Source organism: Oryx dammah, unplaced genomic scaffold (genome assembly GCF_014754425.2).
Source record: "Oryx dammah isolate SB20612 unplaced genomic scaffold, SCBI_Odam_1.1 HiC_scaffold_12, whole genome shotgun sequence".
Taxonomy (NCBI): domain Eukaryota; kingdom Metazoa; phylum Chordata; class Mammalia; order Artiodactyla; family Bovidae; genus Oryx; species Oryx dammah.
Window position 1 is genome coordinate 61495581 of NW_024070196.1, and position 19106 is coordinate 61514686.

Here is a 19106-nt window from a genome sequence, read left to right on the forward strand (position 1 = left end):
TTATATGCTAGTAAGTAGAGGGAAGGAATCCATTGGACGTGTTAGGGAAGATTTTTGTGTGGCATATACAAATCACTGCAGATTCTAAATGAGAAACATGGCCTACCTTTAATGAAAAATATTTATGCAAGGAGTCTTTGATGTATGATAATCCAGTGCCATCCAATAGCCCGCATTTCTTCAACTCAAAACCCTAGGCTTATAATGATAGAAGGCATGGACCTGTCCAATGAAATGCCCGTGGGTGGGTTGCCACTTTCCTGCCTTTCCCCTTACAATTGAGAAATGAGACCACATTCGAGGACTGAATTTAGTTTGAGAGTCCTTTCTCTACTCGTCATTTGTCTTACTCTAATTTCTATAAGACAACGAATACTTCAAAGAAGAAAATGACTGTTTAAGGTGGATGAGAAAAAACTAGAACAGCTCAAGTTTACCAGTGAGAGGTATGGAAAAAGATCTTCCACATTTTTCAGTTAGAATTGAAATAATGAGTAGGGGACATACTGAAATTATTGGGCCTGATATATAAATAGTTATTCTTTTGTCAAATATTGAGAGTATCGAGGTTGGCCGTGGGCAGGTGTTTAGGCTTAAACATCTTTTATCTAGTTGGTTTGAATTGTTAGCCTAAGCTGTGCGATTTCTTTTGTTGTTGTTCCATCCAATTAAACACATGAGTTTTGCTGTATTTTTTGTTTCCAGTGATTTTAAATACCCAATATGGCTGAAATGGAGGAAAAAAGAATTTAAAGTTTTACTTGCCAACTCTGCTCGACTTAAATTTCTTTGTGTGGGTGCAGTTAGACATTTTATAAGCTGCAGTTTGATATTTTCAAATAGTTAAGTATGGAAGTGTGAATGCTACCATGAAGCTTACTATTGCAGATAATTGCTCATCGCTCTTGAGAAGAGATTTGAAAGTCAGTACAGTGCTCTCCCACTCTGCTTACTAAAAAGCTGGTGGTTACTGAGTAATCAGCAGTGACAAGGTGACTTAGATGGAAAACAATCCCTTTCTAAAGAAACTTTCAAATTGAACTGAGTTATATCATTTAGCTGTCTAGATGTAACTCTTAAAGAAACTTACCAGATTATCTGGTAAAACTAAGAATCTGCTATATGTATCTACGGAGTATGGGAAAATTTACTGCTATTCAACTTCAAGGACCAGAAAACGGACAATGCATTCGACCAGCTGCAATCAGTCCACCTGAATCGAACACTTGTGGAAAGGAAATTAAAGGTAGGTCTTGAGCTCAGCCTAGTTTCCACAGTGTTACCAGGTTAGTCTGTTACCCTGGTAGAGCAGAGTCCACACCACCTTAGCTTTAAAAAAATAAGTTCCAAGGAAAAAGCAGGCCACAGGCCAAAGTATAATTTGTAAAAGAAAACTAAATGGCTACAGGTCTACTTAACGAAAACACGGAAACTTTAATTGGGATCAGAATCATACCTTTCAAGAACCTGGGCAGTATACTCCTCTTTATAGCACCAATTCCTTCTGAGGGGGAATTTCACAAGCCATCTAAGTGTTCACCAGCTATCTGCGACCAGCTACAGAGATGTTCCAAGCACAGTCACATCAGCATCAGTATCCACGCATGCTTAGATTTCTGGTTTCCTGCCACTTTTCCTACAACTCCCTGATATCCCAGGAGAGTTTCACAGCCAGAAGGTAACTTACCCCTCCCCACCCCACCAAACCCTGGAGTGCCTTCTCACAGCTCCTCCTTCTCACCCCCCTTCTTCTGGAAGGCAGTCAAAATGTTTAAGCTCTTCTGGAGTTCTTCCTTCTTCCCATCACTCATCTTGTTCTTCTCAATCAGCTTGGTGATCCTGGTCATCTCTGATGCTGGGAAATCCTCACCTTGGTCCAAGATCTTTCCCATGATCTTAAGGTATTGCTCGGCCCACTTCTTGTCAGTCTCCTTCACACTCGCGAGGTTGTCCTGCCCCTGCTTCAAGAGGGACTGGCGGGCCTCCACACCAGAGGCCCTGATGAACTCCCCAGCAAGGGTGTCATACGCAGGCAGGCAACCAGGCATACCTAGGTAGATCCCATGTCCCTTTAGCCAGCGCTGGATGGCTCCAACCTTAACTGCCCCACTATACAGGATTGGGTTCTCAAAGTCCCCATCCTGGAAGAGATAGAAGACAGGGTAGCTCTCTTTGTCCAGCTTGTATTTCTCACTCAGCTCCATATTCAGCTTGTCGCCATAATCTGTGAATGGAAATCAGAAATGAGGAACAAGACCCCGAGGAAGGCATGGCAGGAGGTTGCAGTGAGGCCTGAGCTGAGAATTCCGGCTGTCGGAATTCCTCCTCTGCTACTCCCTAACCACGGGGCATTAGTCAAGTCCTTTACCTCTCTGACCTTCATTTTCCTCATTTGAAAAGGGGGAATTCTGCATATTTATTATACGTGCCACTATGTGCCAGGGACTGTCCTCTAGTGCTCGGGATTTAGTTGTGATTAAGAGTACCACACTGCCTGACCTCAAGAGCTTACACTCTTCAAAGGGTGAGAAGAGATAATAAAAGAATGTAAGTGATTAGCGCCATGACAAAAATGAAACAGTGACATGTGAAGATGACATGAACTCATGGACCTGAAAACGAAGCAGCCAGACATATCAAGATGTGGGAAGAGTGTTTCAGGCAGAAAGGACTGCAAGTGCAAAAGCTCTGAGGCAGGAATGAGCTGCGTGTGTTTAAGGGTTACAAAGTATAGTCTGGCTGGAGCTGAGGGAATGTGTGGTAGGTAATGAACACGGCCCCTAACACTTGAGGGCTCTCGGGAGGACCCAATAAGGGGATATGTGCCACTTAACCTGGCAGAGTTAAGTGTTTAATATGTGGTGGTGGTGGTTTTGGTTGCTCAGATGTGTCTGACTCCTTTGCAACCCCATGGACTGTAGCCCACTAGGCTCCTCTGTCCAGGGATTGCCCAGGCAAGAATACTGGAGTGGGTTGCCATTCCCCTTCTCCAGGGTGTCTTTCCGACCCAAGGATTGAACCTGTCTCCTCCATTGGCAGGTGGATTCTTTACCACTGAGCCGTCAGGGAAGTCCAACATGTGGTAGCTGTTACTATGTGCTATGTCCTTCCCAACAGGCAGTAGCAGCCCCAAGGGCTGACACGATGGCAACTAGTTGCTTATACGTCGCCAAGACCACCTGTTACGAGGTAGTGGTATAGGAAGTGTGGGGTTCCAATCCTAGGTCTGTCACTTTATAATCTTGAGCAAGTTTCTCTAAGCATCTGTTTCTTCATTCGGGGATCATAAAACTTTTCACAGAGTTGCCACAAGGATGACATACATGTAAAACACTTGGCACAGTGGCCTGGCACACAGTAAACATTTGAGCTGAGTTTCTGTGGTCATAGAATCTGCTCAAGCTAAGCCTGCCGTGGGTACCAGACTTCTTGAAAGGCAAGGACCCCATTTACACTAGATGTGTGTGGCTCAGACAGGAAGATGCTGGGGTGTTCTGACAAATAGGGAAGTAACCCCTAGTTTCTTCCCCCTCTGCCCTCCTCAGTCATTCCAGACTTATCCATACCTGAGATCCCCACCTCTGCCACCAGGAGATCATCACTGGAAGCTGAGTTTTCAGCCAGACGCTTGAACTCATCCTGCTTCTCACCATAGGGGTACTGGGTGTCAAACTTCACCAGGACGAACTTGCTTTTGGGAATGACCTGAGGGCACATAGAGCTGAGCAAGTGAGGGTTCCCAAGGACCTTTGGGGCTAATTCCCTTTCCCCAGGGACCTCTTTCAGAGTGGAAACCAAGCCCACAAGGGAGACAAACTCACAAACATTCATTCATTCGTTCCTTCATCCCTCGATTCATTTAACAATTTGATGATGTTTGCTGTGTCCCGGGGACCCCATTAAGTAGTTGCTCACACTAATCAAACTGTCTGCAATAAACCATGCTACAGGCGTTCTAAGGCCTCTCTTCCAGTGGCCCTTTGGTAAGACTAAGGAAGCCTACCCTTAGCACACACTAGGTTAGCCCCTGTCATGCCCATCATCCCAGGGGCCTTTCTGGAACCAGCCAACCATCTATAAAGGAGCTGGCACCATGAAAGGCACTCTGGTGAGGAGGTCCAGAGTTTGAACTCTGCAATTTCAGGGTTCACAGGAAGTTGCTGAGAGGCTAGGCTTAGGACAGTGTCCCCTCTCTAAACCAGTTAGATTCAGTTTAGATTGGTTAACGTAAGCAGTTATGTTAGATCGCTAGGATCTAAACTGTCAGGATCAAGATTTTTATTTTAACTGTAAAATTTACATCACATAAAATTTGCCATTTTAAAGTGTACGAGTGGAATTTATTGCATTAACTATGCTGCACAACCATCACTAATACCTACTTCCAGAATATTTTCCATTTCCATCATTGAAAAGGAACCACATATCCATTAAGCCGTCATTCCTCAGTCCTCCTCCTAAGTGACCTTTTGTGTGTGGCTCCTTTCACTTAGCATAATGTTTTCAAGATTCATTCATGCTGTAGCATGCATCAGTATTTCATTCCTTTTTATGGTCAAATAAATATTCCATTGTATGGATATATCATATTTTGTTTATCCATTCATCAGTTGAGGGATATTTGGGTTGTTTCCACCTAACGGTTATTTGTGAATAGTGTTGTTATAAACGCTTGTGTACAGGCTTTTGTCTGAACACCTCTTTTCAGCTCTTCTGGGAACATACCTAGGAGTGGAATTGCAGGGTCATATAGCAATTCTATGTTTAACTTAATGAAGAAATGCAAAACTTCACTTTGATGGTTTTACCCAATGCACAGATTTTTATCTAATAAGCTCCCTCAGGTCAGTAGCACTGCCTTCCCTCCTACAACCTTTTATTTTTCTAATCAAAGTCATCATGGCTGGTTAATTTTTCAACACAGGCAATCACTGCTGTAATTAAATCAAGCTGGCACTATTCCAGTTTTTGTTAGTCCGTGTTCCTTATTTTTTTTTTTTTTTGATGTCTATTTGGTTTTAAAAAATATATAACAGCGCCTAGGGACACAAAGAAAGAGGGAGAAGGGTCCAGAACAGGTAATCTTTAAATGGTCACTGATCCCCAGAAGTCTGAGCTCTGGAGCCTAACAAGCAGGGAAGACTTAAAAATATAAATCAGACCACATCCCTCTGGCCCATCTGGCCTTATTTTAGTTTCAACAAACATTCCTACTCAGGTCCTTTTCATTTGCTGTCTCTACTGGCTGGAGTGCCCTTTCCCTGGGCCTTTCCATGGTTATCAAAGCTGAGTACAAACGTCCTCTCCGAACAGAGAGGCCTCCTGCGCTCATACCATCTAATTCTGCTTCCTTTCCATCAAACTCTATCATGCCACCATATACCAGTTTTTTCACTGCATTAATCACTCTGAAATCCTTATTTGCTTGTTGTCAGTCCTCTCCACTAGAATATACATTTATGAGAATAAGGACCCTCTCTGACCTGTTTTCTGCTGTATCCCTAGTGCCCAACAGCACCTAGCATGTGACAGGTACTCCAAAAATATCTAATAAATGAACAAACCCAGGATAGGCTTTGGTAGCAGATGCAACAGGTCCAAGGAGAAAATTTTTTACAAAAACACATGATAACCTACCTTCAAAGGGAGTTCCATTTATATTATAGAATAATATTAATAATCATGTCTCTGTGTGTGTGTTAGGTCACTCACTCGTGTCCGACTCTGTGACCCCACGGACTATAGTTCACCAGGCTCCTCTGTCCATGGAATTTTCCGGACAAGAATACTGGAGTGGGTTGCCATTCCCTTCTCCAGGATTAATAATCAGACAGTGGTTTAATACTGAAATAGAATAGAAAGGACATCATCTTTTATTTTCACCATTTTTAGCTATTGCAGAATGGTTTTGAATGGCAAAGTAAAAGTCACTAAGTCGTGTCCGACTCTTTGCAACCCCATGGACTATATATAGTCCATGGAATTCTCCAGGCCAGAATACTGGAGTGGGTAGCCTTTCCCTTCTCCAGGGGATCTTCCCAACCCAAGGATCGAACCCAGGTCTCCCGCATTGCAGGCGGATTCTTTACCAGCTGAGCCACAAGGGAAGCCCTTGTTTGAATGGCAAACATTTGGATGATTAATTTCTTCTTGTTCTTTTATTCAATCTGTACCTTTGAACTGCTTTAGAAATCTCTCTCCTTTCCTCATCCTTGAGGAGTCTGTTCCACATTAACCTACATTTAGGCACCTTGTTTCTTCAATGTAGTGATGAATTCATCATTCATTCATTGAATAAAAAGGTACTGACGGCCTATCATTGCCAGGCACTGTTCTAAGTGAACACAGAAGTAAAGGAAACAGACAGGATCTCTTATTTTTAGTGGTCGTAAAGGGCAAGAAACAAACAAACAAAAAACAACACTGGAGATCACAGAAAGACCCCTGGATACAGTAAGCCTAGGAAGCTCCCCTTTTGTTGTAAGTGACGGAAGAGAGTGAGATTTAGAAAAGACTGGAGAAAACATTTGTTCAGACAACACATTATTACTGAGCATCTTCTAGGTAACAGGTAAACTGTTAGGTCGTGCAGATGATCAGTGAACAAGACAGACAAGGTAGTTCTTCACAAGTATATAATATTATAGTGTAGGAGACGATACACTAGGCCAGAGAAAAAAAAACAAACCAGTGATGAGAGTTCAGAGAAATCAAACAGAGCAATGTGACTGGCACTTCAGATTGCACGAGGAGGAAATCTGAGAAAGCTAAAGTGTTTATCACTCAGTCATGTGCAACTCTGAAACCCTGTGGACTGTAGCCTGCCAGGATCCTCTGTCTATGGGGATTCTCTAGGCAATACTGGAGTGGGTAGCCATTCCCTTCTCCAGGGGATCTCCCTGACCCAGGATGGAACCCAGGTTTCCTGCACTGCAGGCAGATTTTTTCCTGTGTGAGCCATTAGAAAAACCCCTGGAATGGAGGGTGTGGAGGTAATTTGAAAAGATAACATTTAACCCAAGCCTGAATGAAGAGCAGCAACCAACCTTTCAAAGATCGAGCAAAGAATGTTCTAGTCACAAAGAACTGCAAGTACAAGGGCCTAAGGCAATAAGGAGCTAGGAATAGCCAGAGGACAAAGCACCGCAAGTGTGGTTGAAGCAGAGGGGACCAAGAGGTGAATTGTTAAGGTTTGATGAAAGGAGAGGGATGCAGGGATCAGATCATGCAGGAATTCAGCTACTGTGTGAGTGGACTGAGAGGCTCCAGAGTGAAAATCTGCAGACTAGCGAGGAAACTACTTGAGATATAGCCTAGACTAGGGTGGTAGCTATAAAGATGGAGACACAACACTAATAGATGAGGAAATACTGCTACCATTAACAGTGTGACGTTTCCCTCTAAGTCACATTTGGTCTGTGATGTTATCCCATATCCATGTTTGGGTGGTAGTGGGTTCCCTTTGCCAAGAAAGGCCCCCAAAGCAAAGGGTGCTGTGGGGGGTGTGCCTGACAACCAACTGGTCATACCTACACTTTTGAATTTTTAAACTTGGCACTCAACGAGCCACAGGTGCCAACTCCACAACCGGGAACCCTTTCAAAAATACTGAGTTCAACCAGCTGAGACAGATTTAGAGCTCCACTTCTTGGTTTCACTTCCCAGCAATGGGTACAAATTAAGAAAATAAAACGACTGGCTCTCTCTTAACACTCAGCTTGCCCATCACAATGGGCGAGATTAAAAAGGTGCCTGCTGCTGCTAAGTCGCTTCAGTCGTGTCCGACTCTGTGCGACCCCAGAGACGGCAGCCCACGAGGCTCCCCCGTCCCTGGGATTCTCCAGGCAAGAACACTGGAGTGGGTTGCCATTTCCTTCTCCAATGCATGAAAGTGAAAAGTGAAAGGGAAGTCGTTCAGTCGTGTCCGACTCTTAGCGACCCCATGGACTGCAGCCTACCATGCTCCTCTGTCCATGGGATTTTCCAGGCAAGAGTACTGGAGTGGGGTGCCATCGCCCTCTCCGAAAAAGGTGCCAGTGGGCGCAAAAATAGAGGACAGGGACTGCATTCAGCCTTCAACACTCCTAACGTCCATTTACCCAGGCCAAGACCCCAATTCTATGGAGGCAGGGGTAGAGCAAATCCTTCCATGTCTCGACCCGATTTTATCTGTCACCAGGCCCAAGACATTCACTACAGGGTGGACGAACCGAAACTTATTCTTAAAACCTGCACTTTTTAAGGAGACGCAGAATATCTATACAGTGGTTGCAATAGAAGCCAACGCAAGAGGGGCGCTGAAACGCAGGCTAACAAGCCGCGTTCGACCTTCGTCCCAGCTGCGCTTGGAGCTTGGTGGCATCCGCCTCGCACCGCCCTCCGGTTCTCCAACTTGGGACTCAAGGATTGGATCTCGCCCGGCACCGCCCTCTTCCCTTAGGCGACGGGAAGGCTGCATCTCCGCAATACTTTAGCAAAAGAGGAAGCAAATGCAAATACTGCAAAGGTGTTTGGGGACCCTCGATCGTATGCTCTATGGTCAGGATACGGTCTGGGCCCAGAGTCCATCAGTCCTACAGGACGGTGGGAAGTCCCCGGATCGTCGCTACAGACCACCTCCTGCCAGCTGTCAGTCCCCTGCGTCCCCTCACGGGTGCGCGCTCCCTTGGGCGGTCTGGCTGCACCTGCGCGCTAGATTCCCGTCCCCTTTACCTTGTAGAAAGTGATTGTATCCAGGGGAAGGGCGCCCTTGGTGTGCAGGCCACTGCTGTCTTGCGGAGCAGAGAGGAGGAACAGGAGAAGGGGAAATAATGGGGAGAGAGAAGCGGCGCGGGGAATGGCGGCAGCCATAACGCCGGATTCTGGCAGTAGGTGCTGGGAAGGCTGCAGTGGAGGAAACGCCGAGCCAGGGACCACGAAGTTTAGGCGGGCAGGCTCGGGTGCGCGCACGTGTACAGCCCACCAGGCACACGCCAGCCTAGGCTGAGAGGGAGGAGCCACGCGAGGGGCGGGGAAATGGAGCTGCCGCGCGTGCGCACTCGGCGAAGCCCGCGCGGGTCAAGGGTGAGAGGGCGGGGCCGCGTAGGGGGAGGAGGACGGACGGCAGTGCCGGGGAAGCTGGGGGAGGGGATGAGGAAGCGGCGGAGGAAATGGAGAGTGTGCTGCGCACGCGCACTCTGCGAGGTTGGTCATCCACCTGGCCTTTTCGCTCATCCTACGCCTGAGGCGCGGCCTCAAACTCGTGTTTGGCGTGTCTGCAACTTTTCGTTTGCTGTCTCCTTTTTCGAAGGCGACGAGGCAGGCCTCCATTTGTTTCTACCTCTAGCCCGTCAGGCAGTCGGCTGGGACCTCTTGCTACTTTGGTAGCCAGTATGACTGCCACAAACCCTCCGTCGGGTGGCCCAGGATTTTCCTCAGTCACACTCCGCTCCCTCAGCCGCGACCGCAGTTGGACAGTGAGACTCAACTCTTCGTCAGTGTGGCGGTCAGGCCTTTCCTGCCGCTGCCCAGGTCCGATATTAGGCCTGCTCTGTGGTGAGGGCCTCACCAGGGAGGCTCTGGGCTCCTATAAAAATAGGCTTCCTTGAAAGTTGACATGTGACATAGGTCTACCTATGTCCTAGGCGCTCTGAAAATTTTTTTGAAAGTTCTAGTAATTTGTCTGTTTGTTCAGGGTAGTTTGCACCATATCCTGGTTTTGCCCGCGGGAATAACAGACTCAGCGGTGGGAGATGGAGACGCGGAAATAGCCTTATAATCATTATAATGTAATTGGTAGAAAATAAGATTGTTAATTTCGTGCAAACACAAATGGAGATTCAGTCAGCCAGGAGTGCCAAGGAAAGTTCTGGATGGGAAACCCTCTGGTGGCTGGGTCTTGAAAAAAAGAGGTGTTCACAAGGCAAACACCAAAGAGTATTTCTAGCAAGGGGGAAAGTATAATGAATCTGTGGCGGTAAACGGGGGTTGCGTTTTTAAGGGTCTCATCAAGATAAGAGGTTTGGAGCCACCAGAGCTTTTATCCAGGAGAGTGACTTAGATTTGCCGTCACTCAGCAATAAAGGGGGTGCATTGGAAGGCAGAAAGCTGAGGGCAGGGAAATTCATTGCAGTAGTCTTGGTGGGACAGACTAAGATCCTATAATAGATCCTAACAGTAAAGATGAAGAGATGAGGATGGAATTGAGAAACTTTTATAGGGTAGAATTCACAAGACTTGATGAACAAATGGATGTGCTGATAAAAGAATAAGTTATATAACACATTGTAAGGGGCTTAGCACCAGATTAACCATTGTGTTGTTGTATAGTCACTGAGTCATGTCCAACTCTTTTGCCACCCCAGCGACAGTAGCCCTCCAAGCTGCTCTGTCCATGGGATTCTCCAGGCAGGAGTATAGGGGTGGGTAGCCATTTACTTCTCCAGGGGATCTTGTTAACCCAGGATTGAACCCATATGTGCTCCATCTCCTGCTTTGGCAGGTGGAGTCTTCTCATTGAGCCACCTGGGAAGCCCGGAGTAACCATTGCAGGTGTCCAATAAATGTGTGTGTGTGTGTATATATGTATGTATAAGAGAGTCATCAAAGATAATAGCCAATCTTGGATGGCCAGTTCAGATAGAAATCTTGAGAGAACCCTCTGTATATGTGTTGGGAAGGTTCAGAAACATTTGAGTTTTCCCTGGTAAATTATTAAATAAAATGTGCCACGTAGACAAATGAATAGAAGTTGGAGGAAGGGATAATTACTGTGAGGTGGTTTAAAAAGTCTTCGTGTAGGAGGTGGAACTGGAGTGAAGCCTTAGAAGAAAGAATGTTTTAGATGAAGAACAAGTTAAAAAGGAGAAGTTGTAATGAGCATGATGCTTTGGGGAATGACTGGCTTGGCTTGAAGGAGTTCTTGAAACAGAAAGTTAAGACAGTTTTAAGCCCAGTTAGGGGAGAATCTTGAAAATCAAATGCTGTTTTGTCCTGTAGTCAGTGTGTGCTTGTGTGCTTAGTCATGTAGTCGAGTCTGACTCTGTGACCCTATGTCTGGTAGCTGCCAGTCTCCTCTGTCCATGGAGATGCTCCAGGCAAAAAGACTGGAGTGCATGGCATGCCCTCCTCCAGGGGATCCTCCCAACCCAGGGATCAAACCCAGGTCTCCCACACTGCAGGCAGATTCTTTATGTTTGAGCCACCAGGGAAGCCCCTGGAGTCAATAAGGAGCTGTTATCCACTTCTGAGTATATGAATGCCTACAGTACATCTGTGGTAGTTAGTACGATTGATCAGGAGTGACTTTCTAGTCATGATTCACTTAGAAGTGGCTTGGTTGGAGAGGAAAGGGAAACACTAGTACTTCTGCTATGAACTGCAAACATATAGTAATTGTATTAAGCTCCCTTTCTATAGTGCCCTGGTCCTGGTTAGTTACCTCATGATATAATTAGATTTCTTGGCTTCAGGACCTTGACAACCATCATCTACACAAATAAGCCAAGTATAAGTCTCCATATTTAAGAAGTCATAAAATCCCAGTTGACACTTGTGGAAAATCAAAAGGCTCACCCTGGGTATTATATGGAGGTAGGAAGGAGGAGGCGGCAAGGCATGTTGGTTTAGTGAAATAAGAAGGAAGGAAAAGGACATGGTTTGCTGAGACAACTAATATATAAATTCTTCCATCTTTTTTTCCTACCATCATCAAGCTGATGACCCCCCAATCTCACTGATCTCTTTGCTCTTTCTCTTATACACAAGGCATATTCCTGCCTCAGAGCTTTTATACTGGCTTTCTCTCTCTAGAACATTTTTTCTTCAAGATACTCATATGGCTGGCTCCTGCATTTCCCTCAAGCCTTTGCTTAAATGTCAGCTTCCTAAGATCTACCCTGACCATCCTTGAAAAAATCGGTTCTCTCTAAGCATTCATATACTCAGAAGTGGATAACAGCTCCTTATTGACTCCAGGGGCTTCCCTGGTGGCTCAAACATAAAGAATCTGCCTGCAGTGTGGGAGACCTGGGTTTGATCCCTGGGTTGGGAGGATCCCCTGGAGGAGGGCATGCCACGCACTCCAGTCTTTTTGCCTGGAGCATCTCCATGGACAGAGGAGACTGGCGGCTACCAGACATGGGGTCACAAAGAGTCAGACTCGACTACGTGACTAAGCACACACTGACTACAGGACAAAACAGCATTTGATTTTCAAGATTCTCCCCTAACTGGGCTTAAAACTGTCTGCTTTCCATCTCTCTTCTCCCTTATTTTTTTCTCCATAACACTCTTCAACTTAACATACTGTATAATTTCCTTATCTTACTTAGTGTCTGTTTCCCATGAAGGATGAATTTGGTTTTGTTTTTCTTATTGTTTTATCTTTTGGGTTCACTGTTTCCGGCACCTAGAACAGTGTCTGGCACATGGTAGATGCTCGGTACATTCTTGCTCTGTGAATAAATGAATCTAGTCAATGAGAAAAACTATTCCATGCCTCTTTCAAAATTCCATTGGTTCTTTCTTCCTTCCCTTCTTAGATCACATCTTGTTCTTTGGCACTATCCTCTCCCTTAGAGCTAATTGCTTTCCCCCTGCAAGGTTTTGGTGATATTAACAATAGTTCTTTTGACAGAGATGTCTTAATGAACACGTAAGGCAGACTTCTCATTAAAAAATTGTTACAGAGGGAAGATTTGCTCCACAGTATGATTTTCTCCAAGCCCCGTATTCCTTTAAGAACCTTTCAATATTTAATAACCATTTACTGAATATCTTTTACTCACACACTTCTGGGGACAAGGGTTACACTGGTGAAAAAAACAAATGTGCCGCTGCAGTCCTAGAGGAGAGACTAACATTAAGTACGTATACACATAAATATACAAGTCTACCATCCTTTCTCCTTATAAAAATGTTTTAGTTATCAACGGCTTTCTACAATTTCTAGGACTTCTAGCAATTTCTACAGTTTTCTACAACTTTAGCAATTTTTCCAGCTTTACATGAACTCTCACGTTTCATTCAGTGGTTTATTGGGTTAACTTCCAAGTTTTACCAAGGCCCTGGAGTGTAATTTGTTCAGGCGAGGAGTGGTGTATTCATTTAGAGCAGTCAGGTGCTCTCTTAAAATGTTTATCTTCGGTTCCCTCTTACAGTGTTTGTTTTACGCTTTTTATTCTAAATATCATTCTTTTCAGTAGGAAAGACAGAAACATGTTATCCATTAATCGTTATATGATGAATTTCAGCAATGGGAAATATCCTTCCTTGCTTTTGTCCCAAACTTCATTTTTTTAGACATTAGAGTTTTGAGATATAATTTAGATACCATACAATTCATCCTTTTAAAGTATACAATTCAGTGGTTTCCAGTAGAATTGTATAACTATCACCACTAGTTAATTTTAGAATATTTTTTATCACCCTAAAAAGAAAGCCTGTACCCATTAGCAGTCACTCCTCAGTTCCCTTCCAAACTTTCTTGCCCTAAACAACACTAATCTACTTTCTGTCACTGTAAATTTGCCTGTTTTGGACTTTTTGTATGAATGAAATTGTATAATATGTTGCCCTTTGTGATTAGCTTTTTCTCCTAGCCTAATGACTTCAAGACGCTTACTCCTTGGAAGGAAAGTTATGACCAACCTAGATAGCATATTCAAAAGCACAGACATTACTTTGACAACAAAGGTCCGTCTCGTCAAGGCTATGGTTTTTCCATGGTCATGTATGGACGTGAGAGTTGGACTGTGAAGAAAGCTGAGTGCTGAAGAATTGATGCTTTTGAACTGTGGTGTTGGAGAAGACTCTTGAGAGTCCCTTGGACTGCAAGGAGATCCAACCAGTCCATTCTGAAGATCAGTCCTGGGTGTTCTTTGGAAGGACTGATGCTAAAGCTGAAACTCCAGTACTTTGGCCACTTCATGTGAAGAGTTGACTCATTGGAAAAGACTCTGATGCTGGGAGGGGTTGGGGGCAGGAGGAGAAGGGGACAACAGAGGATGAGATGGCTGGATGGCATCACCGACTCGATGGCTCGATGGACATGAGTTTGAGTGAACTCTGGGAGTTGGTGATGGACAGGGAGGCCTGGCATGCTGCAATTGATGGGGTCGCAAAGAGTAAGACACGACTAAGCAACTGAACTTATTGAACTGAATGACTTCAAGGTTCATCCACGATCTAGCATGTATCAGTACTTCTTTTAACTGCTGAATAATATTCCACTGTACTGGTATAGCACACCTTATTAACACATTTATGTGTTCACCAAATTGACGGACATTTGCGTTGTTTCTACTTTTTGTCTATTATGCATAACACTATTAAGAATATTTGTGTCAAAATTTTTGTGTGAGCATGATGTTTTAATCTATTAGGTGTATACCTAGAAGTAAAACTAGGTTTATACCTAGGAGCTGAGCCATACAGGATATATTTAACCTTTTGTAAAACTGACAGAGTGGCTGCAATATTTGACATATCCATCAGGAATATATGAGGTTTCCTGTTTCTCAACATCTTCATCCACTTGCTACTGTCCTTTATTATAGCCATCCTAGCAGATGGTGACTGCAGCCATGAAATTAAAAGACGCTTACTCCTTGGAAGAAAAGTTATGACCAAACTAGGTAGCATATTCAAAAGCAGAGACATTACTTTGCCAACAAAGGTCCATCTAGTCAAGGCTATGGTTTTTCCAGTGGTCATGTATGGATGTGAGAGTTGGACTGTGAAGAAAGCTGAGCACCGAAGAATTGATGCTTTTGAACTGTGATGTTGGAGAAGACTCCTGAGAGTCCCTTGGACTGCAAGGAGATCCAACCAGTCCATTCTGAAGGAGATCAGTCCTGGATGTTCTTTGGAAGGACTGATGCTAAAGCTGAAACTCCAGTATTTTGGCTACCTCGTGTGAAGAGTTGACTCATTGGAAAAGACTCTGATGCTGGGAGGGATTGGAGGCAGGAGGAGAAGGGGACAACAGAAGATGAGATGGCTGGATGGCATCACTGACTCGATGGACATGAGTCTGAGTGAACTCCGGGAGTTGGTGATGGACAGGGAGGCCTGGCGTGCTGCGATTCATGGGGTCGCAAAGAGTCGGACACGACTGAGAGAATGAACTAACTGAACTGAGTAGGTGTGAAATGTCATCTCATTGTGATTTTAATTTGTATTTCCCTGGTGACTTATGGTGTTGATCATCTTTTCATGTGTTTATTGGTTATTTGTATAATTTCTGGGATAAGCCTTTTATTTTAAGCCTTTGTCTCTGAATTCCCTGGTGGTCCAGTGGTTAAGGCTTTGTGCTTTCACTGCCAGAGCTCAGGTTGGATTCCTGATTGGGGAACTAAGATCCTACAAGCTGTGAAGTGCAGGAGAAACAAAACAAAACCTGTTGCCCATTTTTAAATTGGATTGTATTATTGAGTTATAGGAATTCTCTATCTATATACAAATCCCCTTATTAGATACATGGTTTATAAATACTTACGTGGGTTGTCTTTTTTCCTGTCTTGATGGTATCCTTTGAAGAACTAAAGTTTCTAATTTTGAAGAAGCCAATTATATATATATTTTTGTTTTGTTGCTTGTGCTTTTGTTATCATATCTAAGATGAAATTGTCTAATAACAGAGTCCTCTTGATGTCCCATTAAGTTTTTAAATTACCTTTCCCTGTTTCCCCATTAACCAGTTTCCTAGTAGTAGCACTGTACTGTTAAGAGTAAGAACTGTGATCAGACTGACTGAGTTTGATTGTAGGTGTTATCACTTGATCATTCTGTAATCAGAAGGAAAATGACTCAACTTCTTTAAGCCTCTATTTCTTCATCTGTAAAATAGGAATAATACTTCTTACCTCAAAGATTGTATTGAGGATTAAAATGCTTACATAGAAAGCACTTGATAACTGGTAATGATTATTATTAAAAGTTTTCTTTAAGTACTATTTTTGCTTAATTAAAATACTTTATTACATAGGTGTTTTTCTTGACTTTGTACCCACTGCAGTAACTTGATTCTGGTAGAAATTTAGTGAATATCTGTTAAATTGATATGTCCTATATACTAGTAGGGCTTCTCAGGTGGTGCTAGTGATCAACAATCCACCTGCCAGTCCAGTAGACTCAAGAGACTCAGGCTCAATCCCTGGTTTGAGAAGATCCCCTGGAGGAGGGCACAGCAACCCGCTCTAGTATTCTTTCCTGGAGAATCCCACAGACAGAGGAGCCTGGCAGGCTACAGTCCATAGGGTCACACGGAATCAGACGTGACTGAAGTGACTTAGCACACATGCACATATACTAGTGCCGAAGAATGGATGCGTTTGAACTGTGGTGTTGGAGAAGACTCTTGAGAGTCCCTTGGACTGCAAGGACATCCAACCAGTCCATTCTGAAGGAGATCAGTCCTGGGTGTTTGTTGGAAGGACTAATGTTGAAGCTGAAACGCCAATACTTTGGCCACCTGATGCGAAGAGCTGACTCAGTTGAAAAGACTCTGATGCTGGGAAAGATTGAGAGCAGGAGGAGAAGGGGACGACAGAGGATGAGATGGTTGGATGGCATCACCGACTCAATGGACATGAGTTTGGGTAAACTCTGGGAGTTGGTAATGGACAGGGAGGCCTGGCGTGCTGTGGTTCACGGGGTCGCAAAGAGTCGGACACGACTGAGCGACTGAACTGAACTGAACATATACTAGTAGCCCATTACATTGCAAACTGGGATGCATTTTAACTTGCTAAGGAGCTAAGTAAAAAGAAAAGAGAAAACTGAAAATATATATCACCCACTTCATCATTTGGGCTTGGATTAGCCCTTGTAGAAAAGGATTTGGGAGGATTATGTTTCCAAAGACATTTCAGAGGGAAACAGTGCTAAATATACAGGCAGGGGATTAATTTATAGAGAAAAATAGAAAATAAATCCCCAAATGTTGGTTGGTGGTATAAGCCATTTTAGAAGAGAGGCCAAAAGAGAAAAGTTCTCTTGCCAAGAGTAGCAGACTGATTTGCCGTGGCTGTTCTCTGAACAGTTTGATATTTGTTCTTGACTGAGACAAGAGTCCTTTGTTCAAAAGCATTCTCTTATCACTGGTGAGACTGTCATTAGTCCTTCACTCTTGTTAGATAGATGTGTGATTAGAGGCCTCAAAACATTCCCTAAGACTTTATGGTAGGAGTTTCTGATCCAGAGATATACTGGTATTTTAATTTGTTTATCTAATAATTTAAGCAAAGTGATTAGAGCCTACCTCCACTTAACAATGTCCTGTCTTCCACTGCACATGATATTCTTAATTTCATGTGAAAATATGAATAATATATTTAAGTTACTCATGATTGAATTTACATTATCATTAAATATTTGTGAAATGTATAAGGGAATGGTTAGATGAAATATAAATAGTTATGTAAATGAAATATTCTTCCTTCTGCTTTCTCCTTCCCCCAATTTTTGTCCAGATTTTTCCAATTCTTCCAGATAATGTTCAAATGACAATCATTGTACATTATTTTTTGTGACAGTTATTCAAGATTTTGGAATTCAAGTTATTTTTCTTACTATAGTATAAGGTCCTGGAAGTCTAGGTCTGTGTCTTTTTTGTCTTTATATATTTCATACCAGTGTTTTATACAAAGTTGATATATAAACATAAGCATATTAAATTATGTAATTTAGTAATGTAATTATATGTTGGGAATTTTGGTACAGAATATTTAAGAAAATGTTACTATTAAATAAATATGAGACATTCATAACCCCTTCTTCCACACCTTTTCCAGATATTACTAAAAACTGACTAATTGAGTGAATATACAGTCTCTCTTCCCCAATACAGACTATTGTCCCTAAACAGGAACAGATTTCAAACAGAACTCCTCTCTTCCCTGTTCTTCTCTCCATTTTTTCTATTCCATTTCTCCCTTGCAGCTGCATTTATCTTTTCTTAGTGACTCATTCTGTGCACTTTTTATTATTCCTACCTCTTGCCCCTTCTTACAATTCCTAATGCTTTTTAGAACTGTTTCCTTGTCACCTGCTCTTTCTATTTTTGTTCTTTCTGCTAGGCTTTCTCCTCCACTTCTCATTTCTTTCTCTCCTTGCCCTCAAGATACAGGGCAGGATTGGGTAGGGAGGAGCCCAGCTGGTTAAGGGTGGAGCTACCTGTTTACTGCTTGGAATTCAGAACCTGACCAGGAAGGATCAGGCTGCTTAAATTTAGCTGAGGCTGAGTTCCGTATGGCCTTCCTACTGGAGACTAGCATTTTGGAGGACAGTTGGGATTTGGTGAGACTAGAAGCAGCCCCTCTCTTCTATTTTGTTCCCCCTTCCTTCCTCCCTGGTCTGTATTTTTCACTAACAGTATCTCTCTCCATGCGATTAACTTTTCTTCTTCCTTTTCCCCTGTTGCTTACTCTTCTGTTTTTTCTCTGTCTAGCTCTCTGGCAGTCAACTTCATTTAGTGTCTGTTTGCCTTTTCTGTTACCTACTCTTTCCACTTACCTGACTGTTCTCTCTCAAAATTTAACTTTTTCTACCTCATCTCCATTTTATTCTTGACTCTATTAATTTTCTCATCCAACTCTTTTTATTCAGTCATTTTCTGTCCACCTCTCTATTCTTTTTATCTTAGTGTTTTCCAGAGATGTAGCAATAAGGGAGGAAAAAGGGCCACCCTGGCCTTCCAGGGGCCTATTCACCCCTTTTACTCATTTTCAGACCTAACGTGTTTTGATTAGGCAATGAAAGGTTTGTGCTCTGCACAGACAGTTAATAAATAGTGAAATTAGAGTAAGGTTGAATATTAAAATTTAAAGACTTTATTTTATTCTCATTTTCTCTTTTTATTTAGTTTTTTTCTGCAATACAGTGGATACAGTTTGTCATGGCTACTCTGAGGTAAGTTTATTTAATCTCATGTAATGTGACTGTTTAAACTACTACAAGCAGAACTGGAGAATTCTTGTAGTTTCTATATCTCCACCCCCCACCCCCTGGGGATTTACTTTTATTCTTTAGAGAGAGATGCTCTTCTTTACCATGCTGATTTTTTCTGAATAATAAAATGTAACAACATCAACAACTACAATAATAAAAAAGCAGATTGAAGAAAT

At 43.2% G+C, this 19106-nt stretch overlaps 2 protein-coding genes across 3 annotated transcripts in view; one reads left to right on the plus strand and one right to left on the minus strand.

Annotated features, from left to right (window-relative positions):
- Window positions 1-1409: 1409 nt before the first annotated feature.
- On the minus strand, window positions 1410-9036 carry ERP29 (endoplasmic reticulum protein 29). Its single transcript, XM_040250855.1, has 3 exons — window positions 8713-9036; window positions 3567-3705; window positions 1410-2224 (listed from the first exon to the last, which is right to left on the minus strand). The coding sequence occupies exons 1-3, from the start codon at window positions 8848-8850 to the stop codon at window positions 1722-1724; spliced, it is 780 nt and encodes a 259-aa protein (XP_040106789.1). The 5' UTR covers window positions 8851-9036; the 3' UTR covers window positions 1410-1721.
- Window positions 9037-9115: 79 nt separating this feature from the next.
- TMEM116 (transmembrane protein 116) overlaps window positions 9116-19106 on the plus strand; it is a 38786-nt gene continuing 28795 nt past the window's right edge. The window contains exons 1-2 of one of the 2 annotated variants that reach the window (XM_040250858.1): window positions 9116-9534; window positions 18845-18891. In XM_040250858.1, the coding sequence (XP_040106792.1) occupies window positions 18878-18891 (14 nt within the window). In that variant the 5' untranslated portion in view covers window positions 9116-9534; window positions 18845-18877. Of the gene's footprint in view, window positions 9535-17942; window positions 18280-18844; window positions 18892-19106 lie in introns of those variants that run through there. The other variant, XM_040250856.1, reaches the window with a different exon arrangement.

Excerpts from the sequence above, each read along its gene's own strand:
- ERP29 (XM_040250855.1), bottom strand. The coding sequence starts at position 8,850 with ATGGCTGCCGCCATTCCCCGCGCCGCTTCTCTCTCCCCATTATTTCCC. Across the intron at positions 3,706-8,712 it reads ATACAATCACTTTCTACAAG|GTCATTCCCAAAAGCAAGTT; the intron begins GTAAAGGGGACG and ends ATGTGCCCTCAG. Across the intron at positions 2,225-3,566 it reads GGCAGAGGTGGGGATCTCAG|ATTATGGCGACAAGCTGAAT; the intron begins GTATGGATAAGT and ends TTCCATTCACAG.